The sequence below is a fragment of the Micromesistius poutassou genome (genome assembly GCF_964030765.1).
Source record: "Micromesistius poutassou genome assembly, chromosome: 15".
NCBI classification, from domain to species: domain Eukaryota; kingdom Metazoa; phylum Chordata; class Actinopteri; order Gadiformes; family Gadidae; genus Micromesistius; species Micromesistius poutassou.
In genome coordinates this window covers 3,673,423-3,692,967 of record NC_140285.1, presented here as the reverse complement: position 1 = coordinate 3,692,967, position 19,545 = coordinate 3,673,423, and the positions used below count along the sequence as shown (strand labels likewise).

The window sequence follows — 19,545 nt, the reverse complement described above, 5'->3', positions numbered from 1 at the left end:
ATTCCATATAACTAAAGTAAAGAGCTGGGGAGGCAGGGAAACAAAGAGTCCATCCACAGAGTGGGTTAAGATATTTAATTGAGGTTAGTTTGAACATGCTCTGAAGCAGTTCCAGGAGTACAATAACCGGCAAATACTTGTTACAATCCTCTATGTGGTTAGGATATTTCACTGAGTGATCATTTTGTTACGGTATACCAGAAATCAAGAGTATGACACGCTAAAAAAAGAAAAGAAACCAGAATATAATTCTGAACAGGATTTTTTTTTTTACATTTACTAAAGTACATGATATTTTCGCCGTGGTATGCTTTGCCCTTCTTTGAGATGCATTGACCGTTTTCTTTAACACAAAGGCCTTCAATGAACCGAAGAAAAGGACAACATCTGGCAGATCTACCGTCTACCAGATGATCTTCAGGGTCTCGTCTGCGTTGGGGAGGTCCGTCTTGGAGGGGTAGACCACCTTCAGGTTGCCCTCCGGGTCCACGGTGCGGACCTGCTGGATCACCAGACCTTCCTCCTCCTGCTGCTGCTCGGTGGTCTGGTTCGGGGTCTCGGTGCCCTCACCGTCTGTCTCCTCGTTTCGCTCCGCTGTGATTTTGTTTAGCTCCGCCATTTTCTGTGAGGAAAGGTGAAAGACAGTCTTAATATTTTTTTTTATTGAATTAAATATTGGAAATGGAGGTAAATAATGACGATAAGAGGACCAATGTAGTCCACTACCAAATATAGGCCCTTGAATCTGGTAATGGTATATCCTTGATGTGCATGCCATTTCAGCCAACGTACAATGTCAAACATGATACAGGTTGTATTTTGAAAAAAAAATAATACTTTGATGATCCAACATTTTAATTATATTCTCCTCAGCTGTCTCAGATGCGTGAAATCAAGTAACAGTCATCTACTCTAAAAGGCGCTCACGCATACTCTCCGTCAACGTCTCAACCAAAAAAAAAAAATCAGCATCTGTAAAACCATGTGGATGGTTCTTCTCCACTCCCTTTAAATCTTCTTAGATAGGGTTATTTCTCAAACCCAAAAATACAACAAATTCTCTTTTCTGTTCAGATACCAAACATGTATTGTGCCAGCACAAGTCTACCAGCACTTTTTCTAACGAACTCCTCCAACATCTGATTAAACCGGGTTCTGGTATGGATCATGTTCATCAAATATTCACCACCGGTAGGTGTAACGCGAGACACGGGCCCAGATTGGAGACATATAGGATCGTCGTTGGCGCAGGAAATGGCGCAACTCAATGCTTGCAAACCTGAACCGGCGGTTTCGATTTTCAAGTCACACTCTTTCTCTTTGTTTATATTTCAGGAGCCCTTTGGGAGACAAAGTCACCGGGAAGTTACTTATGAAAGAGGGGCGTTGATGGTTTTGGGTCATTTAAGTTTGATTGAGAAAGTGGGCAACACGATATCCCAAACCTAGCCTTTCATAGCGAATAAAACACTCCGCCGATACCTTTCCCTCTCAGGGCCCGGTCGCCGGCCCCGAGATTGACATTGAGAGACGAGCGTTTTGAGACGTTGACATTGTACACCGGCCCCGGATGATGAGCTAGATTCTTCCACGGGGAAGGAGCGGGGGTCAGAGATAAAGGAACAACAGGTCACACGAGATTGGGTCACGCCACAGCGTTAGCCCAAACACATTGATCTAAGGGGAAACTTTGACCAGGGGGTCCTGTGTTATGCGGGTGTGCTTATGTATTTGCCGATGCGTAGCGGCCATCTAAGAATGTAGTCATGTCTTCTCATGTGAAATGGAGTGCATATCATTATTATTAAAATATTCAAATGTAATCCATTTCTAATGTAGGTGTACTTCTATAATCCTCATTAAACATGACTGGACTACGTGTTGTGCACTTCACACCATGAAAATAATACACATGAACAATAAAGTCATCCTGTATTATCCTTATGGTAGAAATGTCTTGCAAGGTAGATTTATAGGATCTTCTTTGACCCGTCAAGTTGTCTTTTAAAACCAATTCAGCAATACTCAATACTCTAGTATCGTACTTCTTACGTCTTCAAACTGAATCGCCAAGTGCAATGCTTGCAAGGCAGCGATGACCTCGACATGAACTCTAAAATAGACATCCGAACAACAACCTATGCATTGTTACGGTCTAGTTCCTTTACATGTGTAATCCTAAACATGTTCCCTTATTTATAGATCTCCTTGAATTTCCTCCTGGTTACCTACACTTCCTTAGGGTTGGGCTGGAGGAAGACAATAAACAACATCGTAATGAGAAAGTCATTAGATCATGTATTTCAGCTCAGCCTCTGTGATGGTGATATAGCATTCTTATAGCGATAGTAATAAACACAATATGACCCGTCCATGTCAGAATACATTTACGTGGTACCGTTCTTTGGAGCAAGTTTCCAAATAAATATAGGAAGGGGCAGGATAGTCTGGTGTGTTTGACTCCCAGCCCAATGGTTATTGGCTCAAACCACATTGACTCAAATCCAAGTTGACCTCAACCTATACCGTCTCCTTAAAGTCTGTGTTGCAGACTTAAGGGTTAATTATTTATTGTTTGTGCAATTTGCTTGTTGGTAATAAACATTTAAACGGTTACCCATTGTATTTAATGTTGTTGGGTATCACAAAACAGAATTTAATACGAAAAAGAAGGTACGATTTTAGCGGTTTACAATTGATTCTCATTTCCCCCACAATGCACTGCATGACGTCACGTTGGGGAGACGACAGACTGAAGCCCCATCGAGACCCTTGAGAGTAGAGACTAGTAAGAGTGTTCAGCAGATTAAACAGATAAATAGATAAACACATAGATATATAGAGATAGCCTAGATAGATAGATAACCTATTCAAGTATTTATTATTGCCAAACGACACAAATCGTCTGGAATTTATTTTGGTGATTCGGCTCACACAGGACAGTAGGCTACAAGACCACACAGAACAAGGGAGACAACAAGTCTGACTGGACATACACAAAAGACATCACATTAAAACTAGACACATGTGTTGATAGATGAAAGAAGAAAGCTAAACCAGAGTGTATCACTCACACACTTTGTGTCCATTCTAACTTAAGGTAAGAGGCTATTTAAATCTTTGCAGTGACTGAATGTTGATGATAGAACTGATTGTTGTGCATAAGATGAGTGTGTGTGTCCTTCCCGGCTTCGCACTACTGCATGGTTAGTTGTGGTTGGTTGTGGTCTTAGTGAAGCAGCCTAGCCTTGGAGTTGGAGAAGTTGGAGTGATTGTGTACGTGCGTACGAGAGCGAGAGAGAGCACACCCGCCATGGTGATGTTTGGCTCATTGTGGGCTGTCAGCATCCGCCGGGTTGGACGAATGTGCTTTGTGTGTCAAGGATGCATCTGTCTGATCGTATTTGCTGTAGATGGATGGTTAAATAATGTCACAGGATCGGTCATACTGCAGGCTCTCATTTGCAAGTTCACTGATTGCGTGTCTGATAGGCTATATACCTGGCATTTATTCAGTTGATTGCTCTTCTAAATGGGCCAGATTGATGCCAATTATTGTCGTGTTTGCATTGTAATGCACATCTTTGTCTCTCCTTGTTATAAAACAACGTGCATCGAAACAACTTTAGCCAATGCAGCCTCCTATGTCAGTGTTGCTTTAGGAATACTATAGCATATCGGTTTATCAAAATTGTTAAAGTGTGTGCGTGTGTGATGTCATGTAGGCTATAGGCTGATTGTCTTGGCTTGCATCGATGAAATATTGTAATGTTATAGGTCTACTGCATATTGAGGAATGTAGATCGGTATTAAGCAACAATCGGGAGATGGGACCCCACGAATATTGACGGGTATTTCGCACACTAGGTAAAAGCTTAGAAATAAACACTAGGCAAATATGTTATTACTGGAGCTAGTAGGCTACCATCAAAACGTGGGATAACTGTGTTATCCCACTGTGTTTACAACTTTGGGAGGAAGATTTAATTAGAGATTATCTGGGAGGGAATTTCACAGGTGGGACTGGCAAGTTAGCCCATAGCTAGCATTATGCCTTCTATTTCTAGAACTTCTGACTAAGTACCGGTACATATCTGAACTAACAACAATATCACTAGATATAAAGAAAACGTTGACTTTCACTCGGTGCTATTCACTGACAGTAAAGAAAAAAGTGTTGTTATTGTATGCACTGCTGTTCATAGACTAGCTCCAGCGCTCGTTGCTGCATTGCTAAATGATAGCAACTCTTCACCCATTCTCCTCTGACCATGCATTTAATCGGCTTTGACGGCCATCAGTTCTGGGCAATTCCTCATTCGCCCTCTCACGTCTGACAGGTTCGAAATTATACGGCTGTGGGCCATCATACATGTAATTTGTGGTTCTTGCCACCTCTTCCTCAGCCCAGACGCCCTAGTTCTAGTACTAGGCTGAGGCTACCTTCCACCACGTCTCTCCAACGTGACGTCATCGCCAAGTTGCAGTAGAAAATACCCGTTAACAAAAACGATAAAAACTGGATTTTAACAATATTTAGGAGACATTTTATTAATGATATACTTATTTTGAGTGCTTTATGTACCCATTAATCAAAACTTCCGGTTAACCTGCAACATGGGCTTTAAAGGGGAAACCTCACGACATTGCGTAATATAAGAAGTCCAGCTTCATACCATCGGTATGGACCATTGAGGTAATTTATCCAACTTCTCTGCAAACTGAGTTGATTCAAAGCAATAATTCTTATCCTCTTATTTTGGAAAACAGCCAAGCGTGACCTTGCCCTGTTTGTATCCGATTTCACTGTATGGGCTTTGGGGTAAAAAGAGTGTTAAATGACTAAATAGTAAATAGATAGGTTGTGAGTAGAGATCCTTACTACAATGAGGGCGTCCATCACGTCCTTGCATGTCTGCAGGCTGGTTGAACTGGTCACCTCCAGAAACAACTCTTTGGTCGTTTGGCTGATCTATAAACCAAAAAAATAAATAATAAAAATAAATCACACAAACAATAAGTCACGTAAATGCAGGTTTTTCATGCCTATGTTTTTATGCACCTCTATGGACAGGACGGTGAAGACAGATGAGAAAGTGCTGAGAGAGAGTGGATGAAATGTAGCATAGGCAGCAGGTTGGAATCAATTAAAAACGTTGTTAGCACGAGGTAAGAGGTTCAGTGAGGTCGATTCCACATCATGGAGGACGGACGACCTCAATGATATTTTCAGTGTGCCAGTATTATCAGTGTTCCTGTATCATGTCTTAATCTCACAGGAAGAGATAAAGATGATATCTTCAGCTTAACAAGCTATAATATCAAGAAAGGAAGGAAGCAATTCTTCCAGTAGCCATAAAACAACACAAACAACACATGCATGCGTGTTCAACCAGCTTCTTGTGGAGTCAGTGTTGCAGTGTCACTGGAAAAAAAAGTGTGCCGCTATAACCCATCCTCATCAATTATTTGACAAATATTATTGGCTGGAACTGAAGCAGTATGTGAGCCAAATGCCACATTTATTTAATTTGGGGAGCCCTTTATCCCCTCCATGGCAGGATACACAGGCTTGTATTTCAATTGAATGTCAACAGCAGTTCATCACCTCACCCCAAGCATTCAAATTGGACATGGATAAACTGTTGACCTGAGATGCTACTGAGATCATAAGGTATGCCAGCCATGGAGCAAGCAGTCCTTCTGCATTAGTGAGTTGGATTAGATTGGCTGTAGCAAATCATACCTTGGTCTTATCACTGTTGGTGATTGGTGGGAAGGAGATCACATGACCATCTGCATCCACCAGACAAGGGTAGAGTTCCTTTCCATCCAGAAGCTGCAGGTATCTTTACAACATAACAAGCACCTTTTTAAAACACTGATCATGATAATAATAATACTGAGTAAGTAATCATGCCCCTATAACAGTTGTCGATTTCACTTGTGGGTTAAAAGGTTCTCTGCTGCCCTCATGTGTTAAAGTGAGGTAGGATTGACAAGGATAAGGTGAACTTCGTTGAAACAATGTGGAGTCACAAAAATGGAAGAAGAAAAGTCTTGGTGGGATTCACATAGGAGATGTTCCTGGTTTGTGTGTGAACAGTGTACGTCAGTACTAACTTGTGGAGGCCGGAGACGTTCTGTCTCTTCTTCTGCTTCCTCTGGTCGATGGCCTCCTGCTGCAGGGTCTTCATGAGCTCCACAGAGCACACCTCCTTACGGCCCAGAGGAGTGATCTACGCACACCGACACGCACGCACAATCACAACCACATCCATTTACTATCCGCTTGCATGTTGACTTGGATCCCTATTCAATGGTTATTTATTCCTTGGAATGCCGAGTACACAAATGACTATATCCACACATAATGACCTCCTAGGCTTGATAGGGCTTAACATGAAGTCTACACAACAACCCACAACAACCCAACTTGTGGAGCTATTAGTAATAATGCATACCAACTATGCGTTATTTAAAACCTGGTTCATTCAGTGAGGCCTTTTTAGGACAGAAAGATACATGACGGAACAGAAGGCCTTACAGTGAGACGATGTGAAAGGTGCAGGGAGAACTGGGAGTGTTTGGACCTTCAAGTCAGCAGGGGGTCTGGCTTCGTAGACCAGCGGGCTCTTGAGAAGCTGCAGGTCGTGCGTGGCGATGGTGGCCGTGGTCCTCCTCACACACAGTTCGTCGTGAAGCTTGGTCTGAAAAACAAATCAAAAGATATACAAATACGAACCTCCTCAGCCAGACCAAGTTAGTTCTACTCCCTATTATTTTGCAACAAAGAGGAAGGCTGTCATTCTGTCCCCCGGAAAGAATAGTTCCTCGCACCTGGAACAACGGGAGCTTACCTGTGCCATCAGGAACCTTTTGAGGGCGTTCCCGGGCTTGAGCTTCATCCCCTTCACCACGCAGCAGACCAGGTACGGCCTGATGTCCTTCATGTTAGCCGTCACCGTTATGGCCGGCGCCGTGGGACTGTCGGACAGGTGGAGAATCCTCACCACCATCTTGGCCAGTTCCTCGTCCTCGTCCTCGTCCTGCTTCTTCTTGTTCTTCTTCTGGGGTCTCTTCTTCTTGTCCCCGCCCTCTGTTAGGTCTCCGCCGGCGTCCTCCCCTGTTGGTTTGCCCTTTCCTTTCCCTCTCCCACCGGCGCGGATGTAGTCCAGGATGGACTTGGTCTGGCAGCCGTTGACCATCTTCTCAAGACGCTTGTCCTTGAACTTATTGCCCTTGAAGTTGACATCCTTCAGCTTGGCGCAGTCGCTGAGGCTGAAGGGAAGCTCACATAGCTTGTTGTTGGACAGGTCCAAATTCTGGGGAGATGACGGGACAGAAAAATCTGTTTTTATCCCTCTGAAAAATACGGAATGAACTTGAAGACAGAATAACGAAAGATGAATGGTTTTCCTTACCTTGAGGGCCGCAAGCTTGGACACATCTCCGCTGAGTTCTTCGATGGCGTTGTCGTACGCGATGACGGTGCTTAGCAGATCCAGGCGGTCGGAGTAGAAGTCAGAAGGGAAACTAGTGATGTTGTTCTTGGAGATGTTTAGGTGGTAGAGTTTTGAACACTTGCTCAGCCCCTCCGGAAGACACGCTAGGCTGTTGCAGCTCACGTTGAGCGTGTTCAGATTGGGTAACTGGGTGATCTCATCAGGCAGAACGGTGAGGTTGTTGACGGATACATCTAGCACCTTCAGGGATTGAATACTTCCTATTACTTTAGGAATGGACCCGAGTTTGTTCCTGCAGAGAAAAAGGCTTTGGAGGTTGGTGAGGTATTTGATGTCCTCGTGGATCTCTGTTAAACTCGGACACTGGGCTACCTCCAGATAATTTAACAGTTTGAGAGAATAGACCGCGGTGGTAAGCCCTCCACCTGCCGCGATTCTCTCTTCCACTGACGCACCTTGTAAGACGAGCTCACGTCTTTTCTCTTTGAGAGCTTTTTCTATTTCTGGCCAATCTTCTAAATCATCCATGCTGCTACACCAGGACTTTCAGGAAGAACGTGTGACCGGTGTTGTCGAGGAATATCAGTTGCACATGGTATACGCAGGAAGACAACGCGCATTGCAGTGGAGGTTCTGCGCAACCGCTGTGCAAGTCTGACGTTCTAAACTATTGTCTCATATGAAACACTCAATAGACCATAATGCTTTGCGTCCGAAAAACGGAACGCCTCTGGGCATGCGCGTGTTGGGTTGTTGTCACTGGTGGTTATGGAGATCTGATGGGGCTCTGGCGAGCTGTCATCGCCTTAGTGATGTGTCTGGTAGGTTAATTAACGACTTGTTAACACCTCAATTAAAAGATGCCTGCATACTTGGGTAACCCGTTTGATGTAAACATTTTATTGTCAGTGCAATTTTGTTGATTTTTGTGTTAAATTGCAAGTAGCTCATCGGCTCCGTGGCTAAGCCTTTCCTATACAGACTCAAGGCGTGAGGCGTTAACTCTTCACATGCCTCATCATGACAATCACGACATTCAAAAGTTTTAAAATAGACTGTGTTGTGTGATGATGACAGCTGGTTGAAGCAGCCTCACCTGGCCGAGTCTGATTGGCTTCTGGGGCTATGTGAGGCTGCATGCACACCTGTTGCACATTGAGCAATCAGTGTGCACAGGTTTAACCAGCCATCTTCAATCACCCACTCAGGGATTTCGCCTAGATGGCGAACAGGACAGGCGAGTGTGGCAGCCGCTTAGGAGGCTTGTAGCATGGACATTGTTCGTTTTTATAGCCCTCATGGCCAGGCCTACAGGGCTCCATAACGCCTTAATTTCTTTATTTTTGTTTGACGCGAAGAAAAGAAAATGACTTAAATAGGCTAAATTGGACGTCATTTTATATTTGTTGGGATTATTAACTTATTTGAAGCCCCGAGTAAATGCTTGAAGTACATAGAATATATATTTGTACGGAGAGATTCCACACCAGCAATTTCAGTTTGGGTCATGTGTGTTGGGTGTAATTTGAGTTTGGCTGGGATCCTGTGGTGTGTTTGGTTGTCTTTAAGAACCAAACTTTATTTAATATTTTTTACCCAGCTCGTCCAGCATGTGACCGTGTTTACCATTTTGGAGTTCAGGATCTTAATAATACCCACCAGTATACTGCATCTAACTTCTGGTGCATGGAGCAATCGATCTTTCAACATTTGCGTTAGTCTTGAGGCGTTTGATATTAAAAAGACAATAAATAGAAGTTTAAAATGTGACTTCATAACAATGAAAACAAATACAAAATAGCCAGTGTAGTAATGTCCATGCTACGCTCCACCTAGGTCTCCTCAAACATAAACTGGACTCTGACCAGGGTCTGGGTGGCTGCAGATGGTTGCCTGTGGCACTTGCTGTGCTGCCTCCCTCTGTCCTCCGCTAGGCTCCACTGACAGTCCGTCACTGCTGCTAGTGACCCAGTGCATCCTTGGATAGCCCTTGTGTCCAAAGTGGTTTACAGAGGACCCACGTTGGGCACCAGTGTAGCAATGTCCGTACTACACTCCACTTAGGTGACTTCTATTGGATTCCTCCAAACACAAGGACGCATGGTGGGGATGTTAGAAATAGGGTTTTCATGTAAAAGGTTTGTTGGAAATGATACACGGCCTGTTCCATGTTGCCATCTCAGAACTCCCTGATTGTCTGTGTGGAGATGGCTGGTTTAACTTGTCCACACTGATTGCTCAATGTGCAACAGGTGTGCAGCCTCACCCATAGCCCCAGACTCCAATCAGACTTGGCCAGGTGCGGCTGCTTGAACCAGCCATCATCCGCACACACTCCCACATAGCCTGGCTATTGCCAGACCAAGTCCAATCGTAGATTGCATGTTGGTCTGGTAAGGGTGCCGTCATTTTCTCCTGCACAAGAGGCGGGCGTAGTTCAAATGGCTGCAAGCAATTGGCCACCAGCGGGGCTAGCTGGTAGATTCAACTTTTACCAAAACCAGTCGGCAGTAAAGCAAATACATTCTTTCTTTGGAGGAATTGCTCCAGGGCAAGTTTCTGCTCAGCTTTCAAAGAAAACTTGCCCCTGAAATCATTTAAAACAGCAGCGACAGCTGCATCAACGGGTAGCGGTTGCTCCATTTCGGTGGCTTCCGCTTCGGTGGCTTCGGCTGCTTGCGACACTTCTGTCGTCATCGTGTTTAACCAGCCAATAGCGCGCCAGGTAAAAAAAGCCAGCTTGGTGATTGGTGCCAAACGGATTGGGATAGGAAACAGGAAGATTAAACATGTTCCTTGCCATCCCCATGTGCAGGGCGAATTCCAATCGCGGGCAGATGGGTGTGGGGATACCCAGTCTAACTCTCACAGACACAGGCTTTGGAAATGTAACACTAAAAAAATTTATGTATAAACATTTGTATTTGCTCAAAAACATTAAAGAGCAATTATTTAATAGAAGTATATTGATTTGATTAAATTAAAATAGTATTAGAAAATGTGTTCCACCATGTGGAATGCTACATATTACTTCTATAACCTTATAAATAACCTTCAAATATGTAGTGGACGTTCAGGGAATGCCTATTAACAATGTATTTAATGTTATGTCACCTGTCTGCACCATGGCAGTATCCGTGGGGGGGATGCCCAGGAAGATAGGATTCGTTGTGCTCAGCTCTTCTGGTCACGAAGGCAACTTCAGTGCCGAGGAGCTGATGGTCCACGCCCCCACCGTCCAGGGCTGGCGCTCCGCAAGGTACCTGTTCAAACATCACACCCCATGGAAGAGGCCCAAACCCAGTGTTTGTCCCTGGTGGTCTGTTGTAGTTTCCGGATTAACCTCTCTCGCTCTCTCTCGCTCTCTCTCTCTCTCTCTCTCTCACTCTCCCCCCCACCTCCACCAGGTTCTGCTCCTACCCCCAGCAGATCACCCTCCAGCTGATCGAGCGCAGCCGGGTGAGGAAGCTCCAGCTGCTGGCCCACCAGTACCTCATCTCCGCCAAGGTGGAGTTCCACGTCGGGGACTCGCTCCCGGACCCGGCCCAGCACACGGAACCCCCCTGCCCGCTGCACAGGCTGGGGTGAGACCGCTGCTCGGTCCCTCAGTAGCATAGTCAACGTAGATCAACTGGTCGAGCATGGCATTAACACTGCTCCGGGGGTTAGGGGTTTGATTCCCACTGGGGAATTTATGCATTCACAGTATTGAGAGTAAAACACTGGGTAAAAGCAACAGATGCATGTGTATAAAACATTTAAATGAGTATTTAGTGATTTAACAGATGATTTTATCCATCCCAAGTAACTATACTGTTGACTGTACCAGCATTTCTATTGTAAATATATTTACGTTACAATGCTTTGGTATGTGTAAGCAGCATCTCTTCACCTCCCCAATAAACTTGCTTCTCTGTACCACGACACAAACCAACCAAACACATCACCTGGTGCTGTCTCCCGGCAGGTACGTCTCTCTGTCGGACAATGAGAAGACGGGCTACAAGGCCCGCGAGCTCAAGTCCGTCCACGTGGACGCCATTGGGACCTACCTGAGGGTGACCCTCCACCGTAACCATGCCAACCGCTACAACTACTACAGCCAGGTAGACCCCGCGTCTCTCTCCCCCCCCTCGGGAACGCTAAAAAAAGAAATAATTATGTAAGGATGTACTGTTTATTATTAAATCTAAGTACATTTGTTTTGGTTAAACAATGTAATCAGATTTTTGTTATTTAGTCATTAATAAATTCTTCAGTCATTCTCATTTATGAATGAGGATGATTGGGTGTAGTCTTACTGCTGTGTTGTAAAAGACGCCATTTTATGGGAAACACACTCACATAAAGTATAATTTTCAATTTCAGGTTGCTCTGGTTGCCATTAATGTTCTGGGAGACTCTTTGGATATCAATACTTTCAACACAATTGTAAGTAACTTCACTCGGTGTGTGTGTGTTTATGTGTGCCTGCATGACTGTATATGTGACTCTACATCTGTGTAACTGTGTGTCTGTAGTACAAACATTAAGTTGGCTGAAACTCATGTTTACCACAAAGGAGCCAGTGATTCAACTGTTACTGGACTTGCACGAAAGGACAGTAGGTGGCGCTATTGTACCGCCGTCTGTCATCGTCTGAGAATGCCATGAGAATGCAATGCACATTTTCCATTCTGCATTCCATTTCCCCACCCAGGTAGTATTTACAATGCATTCCCAATGAGTTGTCATGGTTTCCCATGAAGATTCTGGAAGGTTTCCTCACTTTGCTTACCATTGCCGCAAGGTGAATACAGTCTATGGACACGTCAGATCTCGGGTGTTTATGTTGTTGAGGGGCCAGCTGTAGCATCCACAGACTTATCTTCCAGCACCATCTCAGCTTCCTTCCTTCACTCATCATACCTACCATCGTTCATCACGTCACCAGTTCCAAGCCGGCCTACATTGCACTTACTTTGACGTGTTAGGAGGCTGTTCTTTATCAAAAGTTAGATCAGGAGAAGGAAAAAGTGTGTGTGTGTGTGTTTGTGTTTGTGTGGGGCTTATGTCTATGCATGTCAATGTTTGTGGTCTCCAATATCCCTCTACATAAAGGCTCTTCACGTACCCCCAAACGTGACATCTCTTGACACCAAGTAAGAGATAATGAACAGTCAGGGGGGGATTCAAGCCCTCCAGGGGGATTCAACCCTGTCAGAGTTTGTGTCACGATAATCACAGGCTATCTTTCATTATCTTTTGACACAAAGTATATAACTACAAAGCTATTGCATGGATTCAAAAGGGTTTTTATTGCTTCCGCTGATAAAAAATTTAAATTAAATTTAGATTTGCCCATTGGAGATAGTGTCCGTAAGCAAAGGGGGAGAAGGGGGACGGAAGTGTGTTTGTGGGGACATGTGCACGTGTGTTTACCTGGATCCGGCGTTGCTGTGCGCCCATGTGCGTGCATGTGTGAGAACGGGGGTAATGAGGCGGGGGAGAGAGGGAGCAGTGTGTGGCCGGACAGAAGGCCCTCAGTGAGGCTCTGTAATCAGAGAGAGAGACGCACACGGATCGCTACTCCAGGAAATGGAGAACACATTAAAACACACCGCTTTAGGATAAGGCCGCACACACACACACACACACACACACACACACACACACACACACACACACACACACACACACACACACACACACACACACACACACACACAGAAAAGACACACTTTTACACGTACACGCAAACACACGTATGCGTGGATATACGGAGAACAAAATACAAATACATGCATGAACGCGTACCACTACCTCATGTATGGATGCAGCAACAGAAAAAAGGCAATGGTGTACCTTAAAACACACACACACACACACACACACACACACACACACACACACACACACACACACACACACACACACACACACACACACACACACACACACACACACACAGGAAAGATTCCATTGAACAAGCTTTGCATTGTTGTACGGCTAATCCGGCTGGAGGCACCTTGACCTGACAGGAACATGAGCGGGTGGGGAGGAGGAGGAGGAGGACATCTTGTTTTCCTATAGCCCTATCTGCACTATGGATGGGACGTGCACTTGCCATGACACCGAGTCCCCTACTGTGATACACACTGTGATGGTGGAGATAGGGGACCGTGGCGAGGAACCGATAAGACCCGGGCCACGTGGGGACAGTACGTGAGGGCCTGCCGTGGGCCCGCGTGCGTAATCCTCAAAGTAGACCATGGGATGAATGGTGTCTCCATTCATCCCACGGGAGCCGTGCCAGCCTAACTACTTTTTCATGTTTGAAGACAAGGGTGGGCATTTAGCTGTGTAGGATGTAAACACTCCTCACCTCTGTTTACAACGTGTGTTTGTGTCCTGTTTTGTTTCTTAAATAAATGCAAATCAAATCGTACAAATGTCTTGGCTTGTATATCCGCTCCAAGCCGACCACTGCTCAGTGTCACCGGCCCGTGACACACATCCATCGTCCAATCAGTAACAAACTGCTCTGTGCACAATCGGAAACTATGAATACTAGTTTCCGATTGTGTGACTTTTAGATTGTGTAACCAGAAGTGTCAAGGTCATCTATCAGATTGGACATTCTTCGAAACTGCAATCGCAATTTGAATTTTTTTTTTTTTTTCTTGTCCATCCGCTCTCTCTCACTCTGTCTCTCTCTGTCTCTGTCTCTCTCTCTCTCTCTCTCTCTCTCTTCAGCCCAGCAGAGAGCAGCTTATCGAGCACTACCTCCACAGCACCCAGCTGGACAGTGCCCTGGATGGGACCCACACAGGGTGAGAGAGAGAGAGAGGCGAGAGAGAGACAGAGAGAAACCAGGGAGAGACACATTGGGGGTTTCAGTGTCTTTAAAAGTTTGCAGATGGTGTCTTCGTGGTCCCGTGGAAAGGGGGAGGGAACAGTGGTCGAAGGCTATTCGGAAGACAATTTTTGTGATCTGGCTACCTTCACTAATATTGACAATTCACCATTTAGTTGTTGAGCTTCATATACAAGCTTCTAGGGGTTTAGGTATCTGGCCTACTGCTCAGGCTGTGGGAAAGATCCCAAACACATATCAAATATTTTGTTATATTATTATATTTTATTACACGGCTCTTCTCAATGCTGTGGAGCGCTCCGTTCACTTGCATGGGCCTTCCTGGTGAATTATTTTTCAATAATGACCGTTGCTAAGCATATAATGACCGCTGTCAAGCAAAGTGGATTTTTTCACGTCTTTCGTATCACTCCACAAGTAGTCTAGTAACTTATCAACCCCAGCGGAATCGGTTGCTAAGCGACGTCAACGTCTTTGGCGGACTATTTCTCTACTGATCAACACTACGAATGGTAATTGTAAAAAGCCACACCGTGTGAAGTAATTTTTTCGTTTTGGCAAGTAGCCGTGCAATAAGCGGGATAATGTATAGAACGTCGCCAGCCATTATCTAAAATAAGCCCCTTCAGGGCGAAGCAAGACACCTCTGCTTCGCGTCTGTGTCCGGGGCTTATTTTCCGATAATGACCGGCGTTCTATACATTATCCCTTACATATATGTTATATTATCATATAGTTTTGTTGAAGTTTTCAATATTTTTCACTGCCAATGACTCCCCTGTACTGTCTGCCTTGGCGCCCTCACTAATAAGGTACACCCTACCGGTTTTCTCCTCTCTCTTCCAGTAAGTGTGAGTCCATCTCGCCGCTGGATGACCTGGCGTTCGACATGTACCAGGACCCTGAGGTGGCCCACATCATCCGCCTGCTGGACCAGAGGAAGCAGGACGCGGCCCGCCAGGAGAGATTCGAGCTGGCCCGGGCCCTCAAGCAGGCCATAGCAGACCTTCAGAAGGTATGGTGGCCGGGCCTCGATCCCTACAGCCTCCAAGACCTTCAGAAGGTATGGAGGCTGGGTCTCGATCACTACAGCCTCCATGACCTTCAGAAGGTATGGAGGCTGGGTCTCGATCACTGCAGCCTCCATGACCTTCAGAAGATATGGAGGCTGGGTCTCGATCACTGCAGCCTCCATGACCTTCAGAAGGTATGGAGGCTGGGTCTCGATCACTGCAGCCTCCATGACCTTCAGAAGATATGGAGGCTGGGTCTCGATCACTGCAATAAGTCAAACTTATATACAAGTATACATCAGTTTTGCTTTTGTATCGATAGTATATATTCCATCCCCCCTCTATCCCCTATACTCTATTCTATAATTCACACTCCAGTTGCCGAAGAGTGAAGGAAAGTGTTTGCTTTTGGGCTGAAACACCTGGGCTGTGAATGATTATCCAAATATCGACTCTGTCCATGATTATGACCTATAATCAGGATGACGCACACCGAAGCATACATCCTGCATTAAAGCCCTCAAACATCCGTGGCTTTCCTAAACATCCCTATCCATTCCCCATTACTTTGTTTTGGTACAATGCAAATAACGTCATACATATTTACACACGCATTAACCCTAACACTCACATGACACGCTAATGAAAACAGTGTCTGATTACCTACCAAAACTATTATTTAACAAAGGGGTTACCATGACTGGTCAAACAGTAAACATGACCTGAAATTATATCCTTTTTAATGGTCCGAACCGTGTGTAACTGTAGTCCTTAAACATTGTCCGAATGCCTAGTGTGTCCTCAGTAGTCCTGACAACCATTAATTCTTAATTACCCCCAACAGCTGCAGTGACCGTAAAAGGGCCGTAACGAGGGTGAACACACCTGGCCCAGATAGCCTAATTAGCATAGTTGCAAAGGTGGGCGTCTGACCTGAAACCATAACCACAAACTGAGAGCAGGGAATCACACACTGACATGGACTCGGTGTTGATGTGCTGACCATTGGTTAGAAGAACAACTCGCGGGAAATACAGAAGATTAGCTCGATAGCCTTGTGTTATGGCCGTCTTAGTTCATTTGGACTTTTGTTTTGTATTGCCTCAGCCTGGGCAGGCCTGGGTGAGAAGGGAATTCATTATCGCAATAATTGGAAAAACAAATGTCTGCTTATGAGTGAATGGTCCTGCTGAGGCTTCCATTGAAGTGTATGGTCATTGATGTAACGATGGACGGACTCAAGCTGTCTTCTGTTTTGTGTCTCTTTGTGTACCCTAAAAATCTATTTCAGACTTGTCACTGACAATTTATATATCTTTAAATCGGGCGTCTTATATTGTGTTTATCGTGCTCCATGGAAAGTGGAGCACTGGTGGTGACCCCTCTCTCCCACCTGCCTCCCTACTATTGAAGTATGGCCCCCGGATCCAAAATGTCCCCCTTACCTGCTGGTGAATACCCAATATGGCTTATGGACCAGATCCAAAATGTCTAATGCTTTTGGCTATTGAAGTATGGCACCGGATCCAAAATGACAACCCCTCCCCCCCCCCCCCCCACCCTCTCCTTTACCTGCTGTCGAACACCCAATATGGCCGATGGCCCGGATCCAAAATGTCTGCCTCTTTCTCGTCCCCAGGTGGGGGAGCGGCTGGGTCGCTATGACGTGGAGAAGCGCAGCGCCTTGGAGAAGGAGGACTACGAGCTGGCGCAGAGGAGGACAGAGCAGATGGAGGAGTACCGGGGCAGGGTGTACCAGCAGCTCCAGGTCCACGACCTGCTGGACACGGCCGCCATGCACACCCTGGTACGGCCCACGCGCCGGGCGGCACTACACAGCCCCTGGGACAGGGAGACACACACAGCCACCTTGTGGGGCAGGCCTCCTGAGGAAAAAGCTTTTTATTTAATTTTCATCTCATAAACACCACAACGATTTAAGCTAGGGTAGGACATCCACTGTGGAAGCGTTTTTGACCAATTTTGTTGTTCTCTGTAACTCTCGCCGGCAGCGATCATCAGGTGGAATGCTGTCTAGGGCTAATGTTAGTTAGTCTTTCACAAGGCCAGGCACACCTATTGCTCCAGCTAGCGAGCTGATTAGGTGTTTTTGGAGGCGTGGCTTTGATGGGATTCATGAATGGAAGGGTGGGATCAATTTGGCTCTGGATTATGCTGGTTTCCCAGAAGGACACGAGTAGTTTCCTGGAGAGATAAGCTATGATTAGCTATGGTTCCGTTTTCCTTTAAATCCACCTCTGTCACATCTTTCAACTTCCTTGTAGCATACATTTTCATATTAATTCATAAGCGTTTCAGTTAAAGTTTCCTTCGACACAATAACACAGTTCTTCATTCGATCACCTTTCCCCTTCTTGTGCACTTTTAATTCCTTTCTCCATTCCTCATCTTTTCACCTCTTTCTCTGGTCTTTCAACTTATTTCCAATAGTTGTCGACAGAGCAGTCCCCATCTCAGGGGTCTCCATCGCAGCCGGCGTCCCCCGGGGGCCGAGAAGAGGACCAGCCGGGAACCCAGCCGGACCACCACCCTGCAGCCCGTCCTCCAGCCCAACCAAGAGGCCCACCCGGGGGTCCACTACCAGCCCAGCAGGGGTCCTCCAAACCTCGCCGTCTGACCCAGTCCCTCAAGAAGGTGAAGAAGGCTCCCCCTCGCCGCGGATTGTCAGAGCGGGCCCCGCCCGGCTCGGGCCCCAGGAGTGTGAGCCTGTCGTCCCCGGACCAGGACCAGCCCGGTGGGGCTGGTTCACGACCACCGTCGGACGTGACCAGGATAGACGTGAGTGGGCCCCCGGGGGTGTAACCAGGCCCTATGGCGACCTTGTAGATTCAGATGCAGTACTTTTATCTCTCCCCATGGAAATCATCGGTCACAGTGGCTCTGCTTGAGATGGAAACAATTTAGAATAGATTGGTGAAAATACAAACATAACACACAGTAACTGATACGCATGAATTATAGAAACAATATGCGTATATGTAAGCATAAATGTACAAACAATTAAATGTAGATGACATTTGCGTATTTGGTGTGTGGCATGTGATGTAAGTAGGAGTGGAGAATTTAAGTCCCGTAATTGTTGGAGGAACCACACTGTTGTGTGCAATGGTGGACTCGAACTGAACTGACAATTCTACGTTATTATCATTTGAAACGTCCTCTATGAAACGACCTTGAACTAAATCTTCATCAGCTCACAGTGACAGTTGAGTACACTGTACAGCAGTTGTCTGTTCACCTAAAAGCTGAGGACCTTTTTGAGTGCCCTTCTGAAGTGTGCATGTGGTGAAGCCACTGAAGAGTAGACACAACTCATTCACACGGTTAACGTCTTCTCTAAGGTCGGCCAGACAGACAAACAATGGGGAAGAACATGGAAACAGGGTAGCGGCGACACTGATGGCCAATTGATAAGGAGAATCGATCATAGATCAGAATCAAACTTGAAAATCAACTTTGATCTCGTAAAGAAAGTTTTTAGTCAATTCTGCTCCAAATTCAACATGGAGAGAAAACATGGGCAGGTGGATACTAACAACATTGGGGGGGTTTCCACCTGTTGCTAAGCCTCAGGTAGGGCCCCTCCCTACTTCACCACCACCACCACTGGTTAGGGTTTCACTATTTAATTAAAGGCGTGCAACAGTTGGCTGGCCCTGGGTTATGCCATGCAGGGACTGAAAGCAGAACTTTGAGACGCTGTTTATCCCCCTCCACACACACACACACACACACACACACACACACACACACACACACACACACACACACACACACACACATACACATACACATACACACACACACACACACACACCGGGGCTGAAGTTTAAAGCTCAATGGAAGCGAAGGGATAATTATATTACAGGTTCATAATAATTAATAATAATTAATGCTGGCTTTTCATTGACTCATTGGTTAAGCTCTAATTATTTGGTGAATGTAACTAAATATAATGAAAACATTTCCAAGTATTTATTACTTTGTTTACATATGATATCTCTATATTATATCAAATTGATCTACATGTATGATTATTATTTTATTTGCATTAATTATTGCTGGGGCAAAAGTTATTGTCAGGTTATTGCAACTAATCGAAACGCTCCCCGGTCCATCCACCAACAACAATGAGCGACATGCTCTCTATGACATTGCACGCGTGGATTGTTCCTCGCCTCCCGCGCGA

At 45.5% G+C, this 19,545-nt stretch overlaps 2 protein-coding genes across 3 annotated transcripts in view; one reads left to right on the top strand and one right to left on the bottom strand.

Annotated features, from left to right (window-relative positions):
• Positions 1 to 69: 69 nt before the first annotated feature.
• On the bottom strand, positions 70 to 8,014 carry lrrc47 (leucine rich repeat containing 47). The gene is made up of 7 exons (XM_084480339.1): positions 7,425 to 8,014; positions 6,861 to 7,325; positions 6,594 to 6,710; positions 6,124 to 6,239; positions 5,747 to 5,849; positions 4,883 to 4,972; positions 70 to 622 (listed from the first exon to the last, which is right to left on the bottom strand). Exons 1-7 carry the CDS (start codon positions 7,992 to 7,994, stop codon positions 404 to 406), a joined length of 1,680 nt encoding a protein of 559 aa, XP_084336465.1. The 5' UTR covers positions 7,995 to 8,014; the 3' UTR covers positions 70 to 403.
• Positions 8,015 to 8,252: 238 nt separating this feature from the next.
• cep104 (centrosomal protein 104) overlaps positions 8,253 to 19,545 on the top strand; it is a 29,260-nt gene continuing 17,967 nt past the window's right edge. For both annotated transcript variants that reach the window (XM_084479536.1, XM_084479535.1), the window contains exons 1-9: positions 8,253 to 8,287; positions 10,599 to 10,725; positions 10,874 to 11,050; positions 11,434 to 11,572; positions 11,835 to 11,897; positions 14,202 to 14,278; positions 15,169 to 15,337; positions 16,975 to 17,142; positions 17,787 to 18,134. In XM_084479536.1, the coding sequence (XP_084335662.1) occupies positions 10,613 to 10,725; positions 10,874 to 11,050; positions 11,434 to 11,572; positions 11,835 to 11,897; positions 14,202 to 14,278; positions 15,169 to 15,337; positions 16,975 to 17,142; positions 17,787 to 18,134 (1,254 nt within the window). In that variant the 5' untranslated portion in view covers positions 8,253 to 8,287; positions 10,599 to 10,612. The remainder of the gene's footprint in view (positions 8,288 to 10,598; positions 10,726 to 10,873; positions 11,051 to 11,433; positions 11,573 to 11,834; positions 11,898 to 14,201; positions 14,279 to 15,168; positions 15,338 to 16,974; positions 17,143 to 17,786; positions 18,135 to 19,545) is intronic.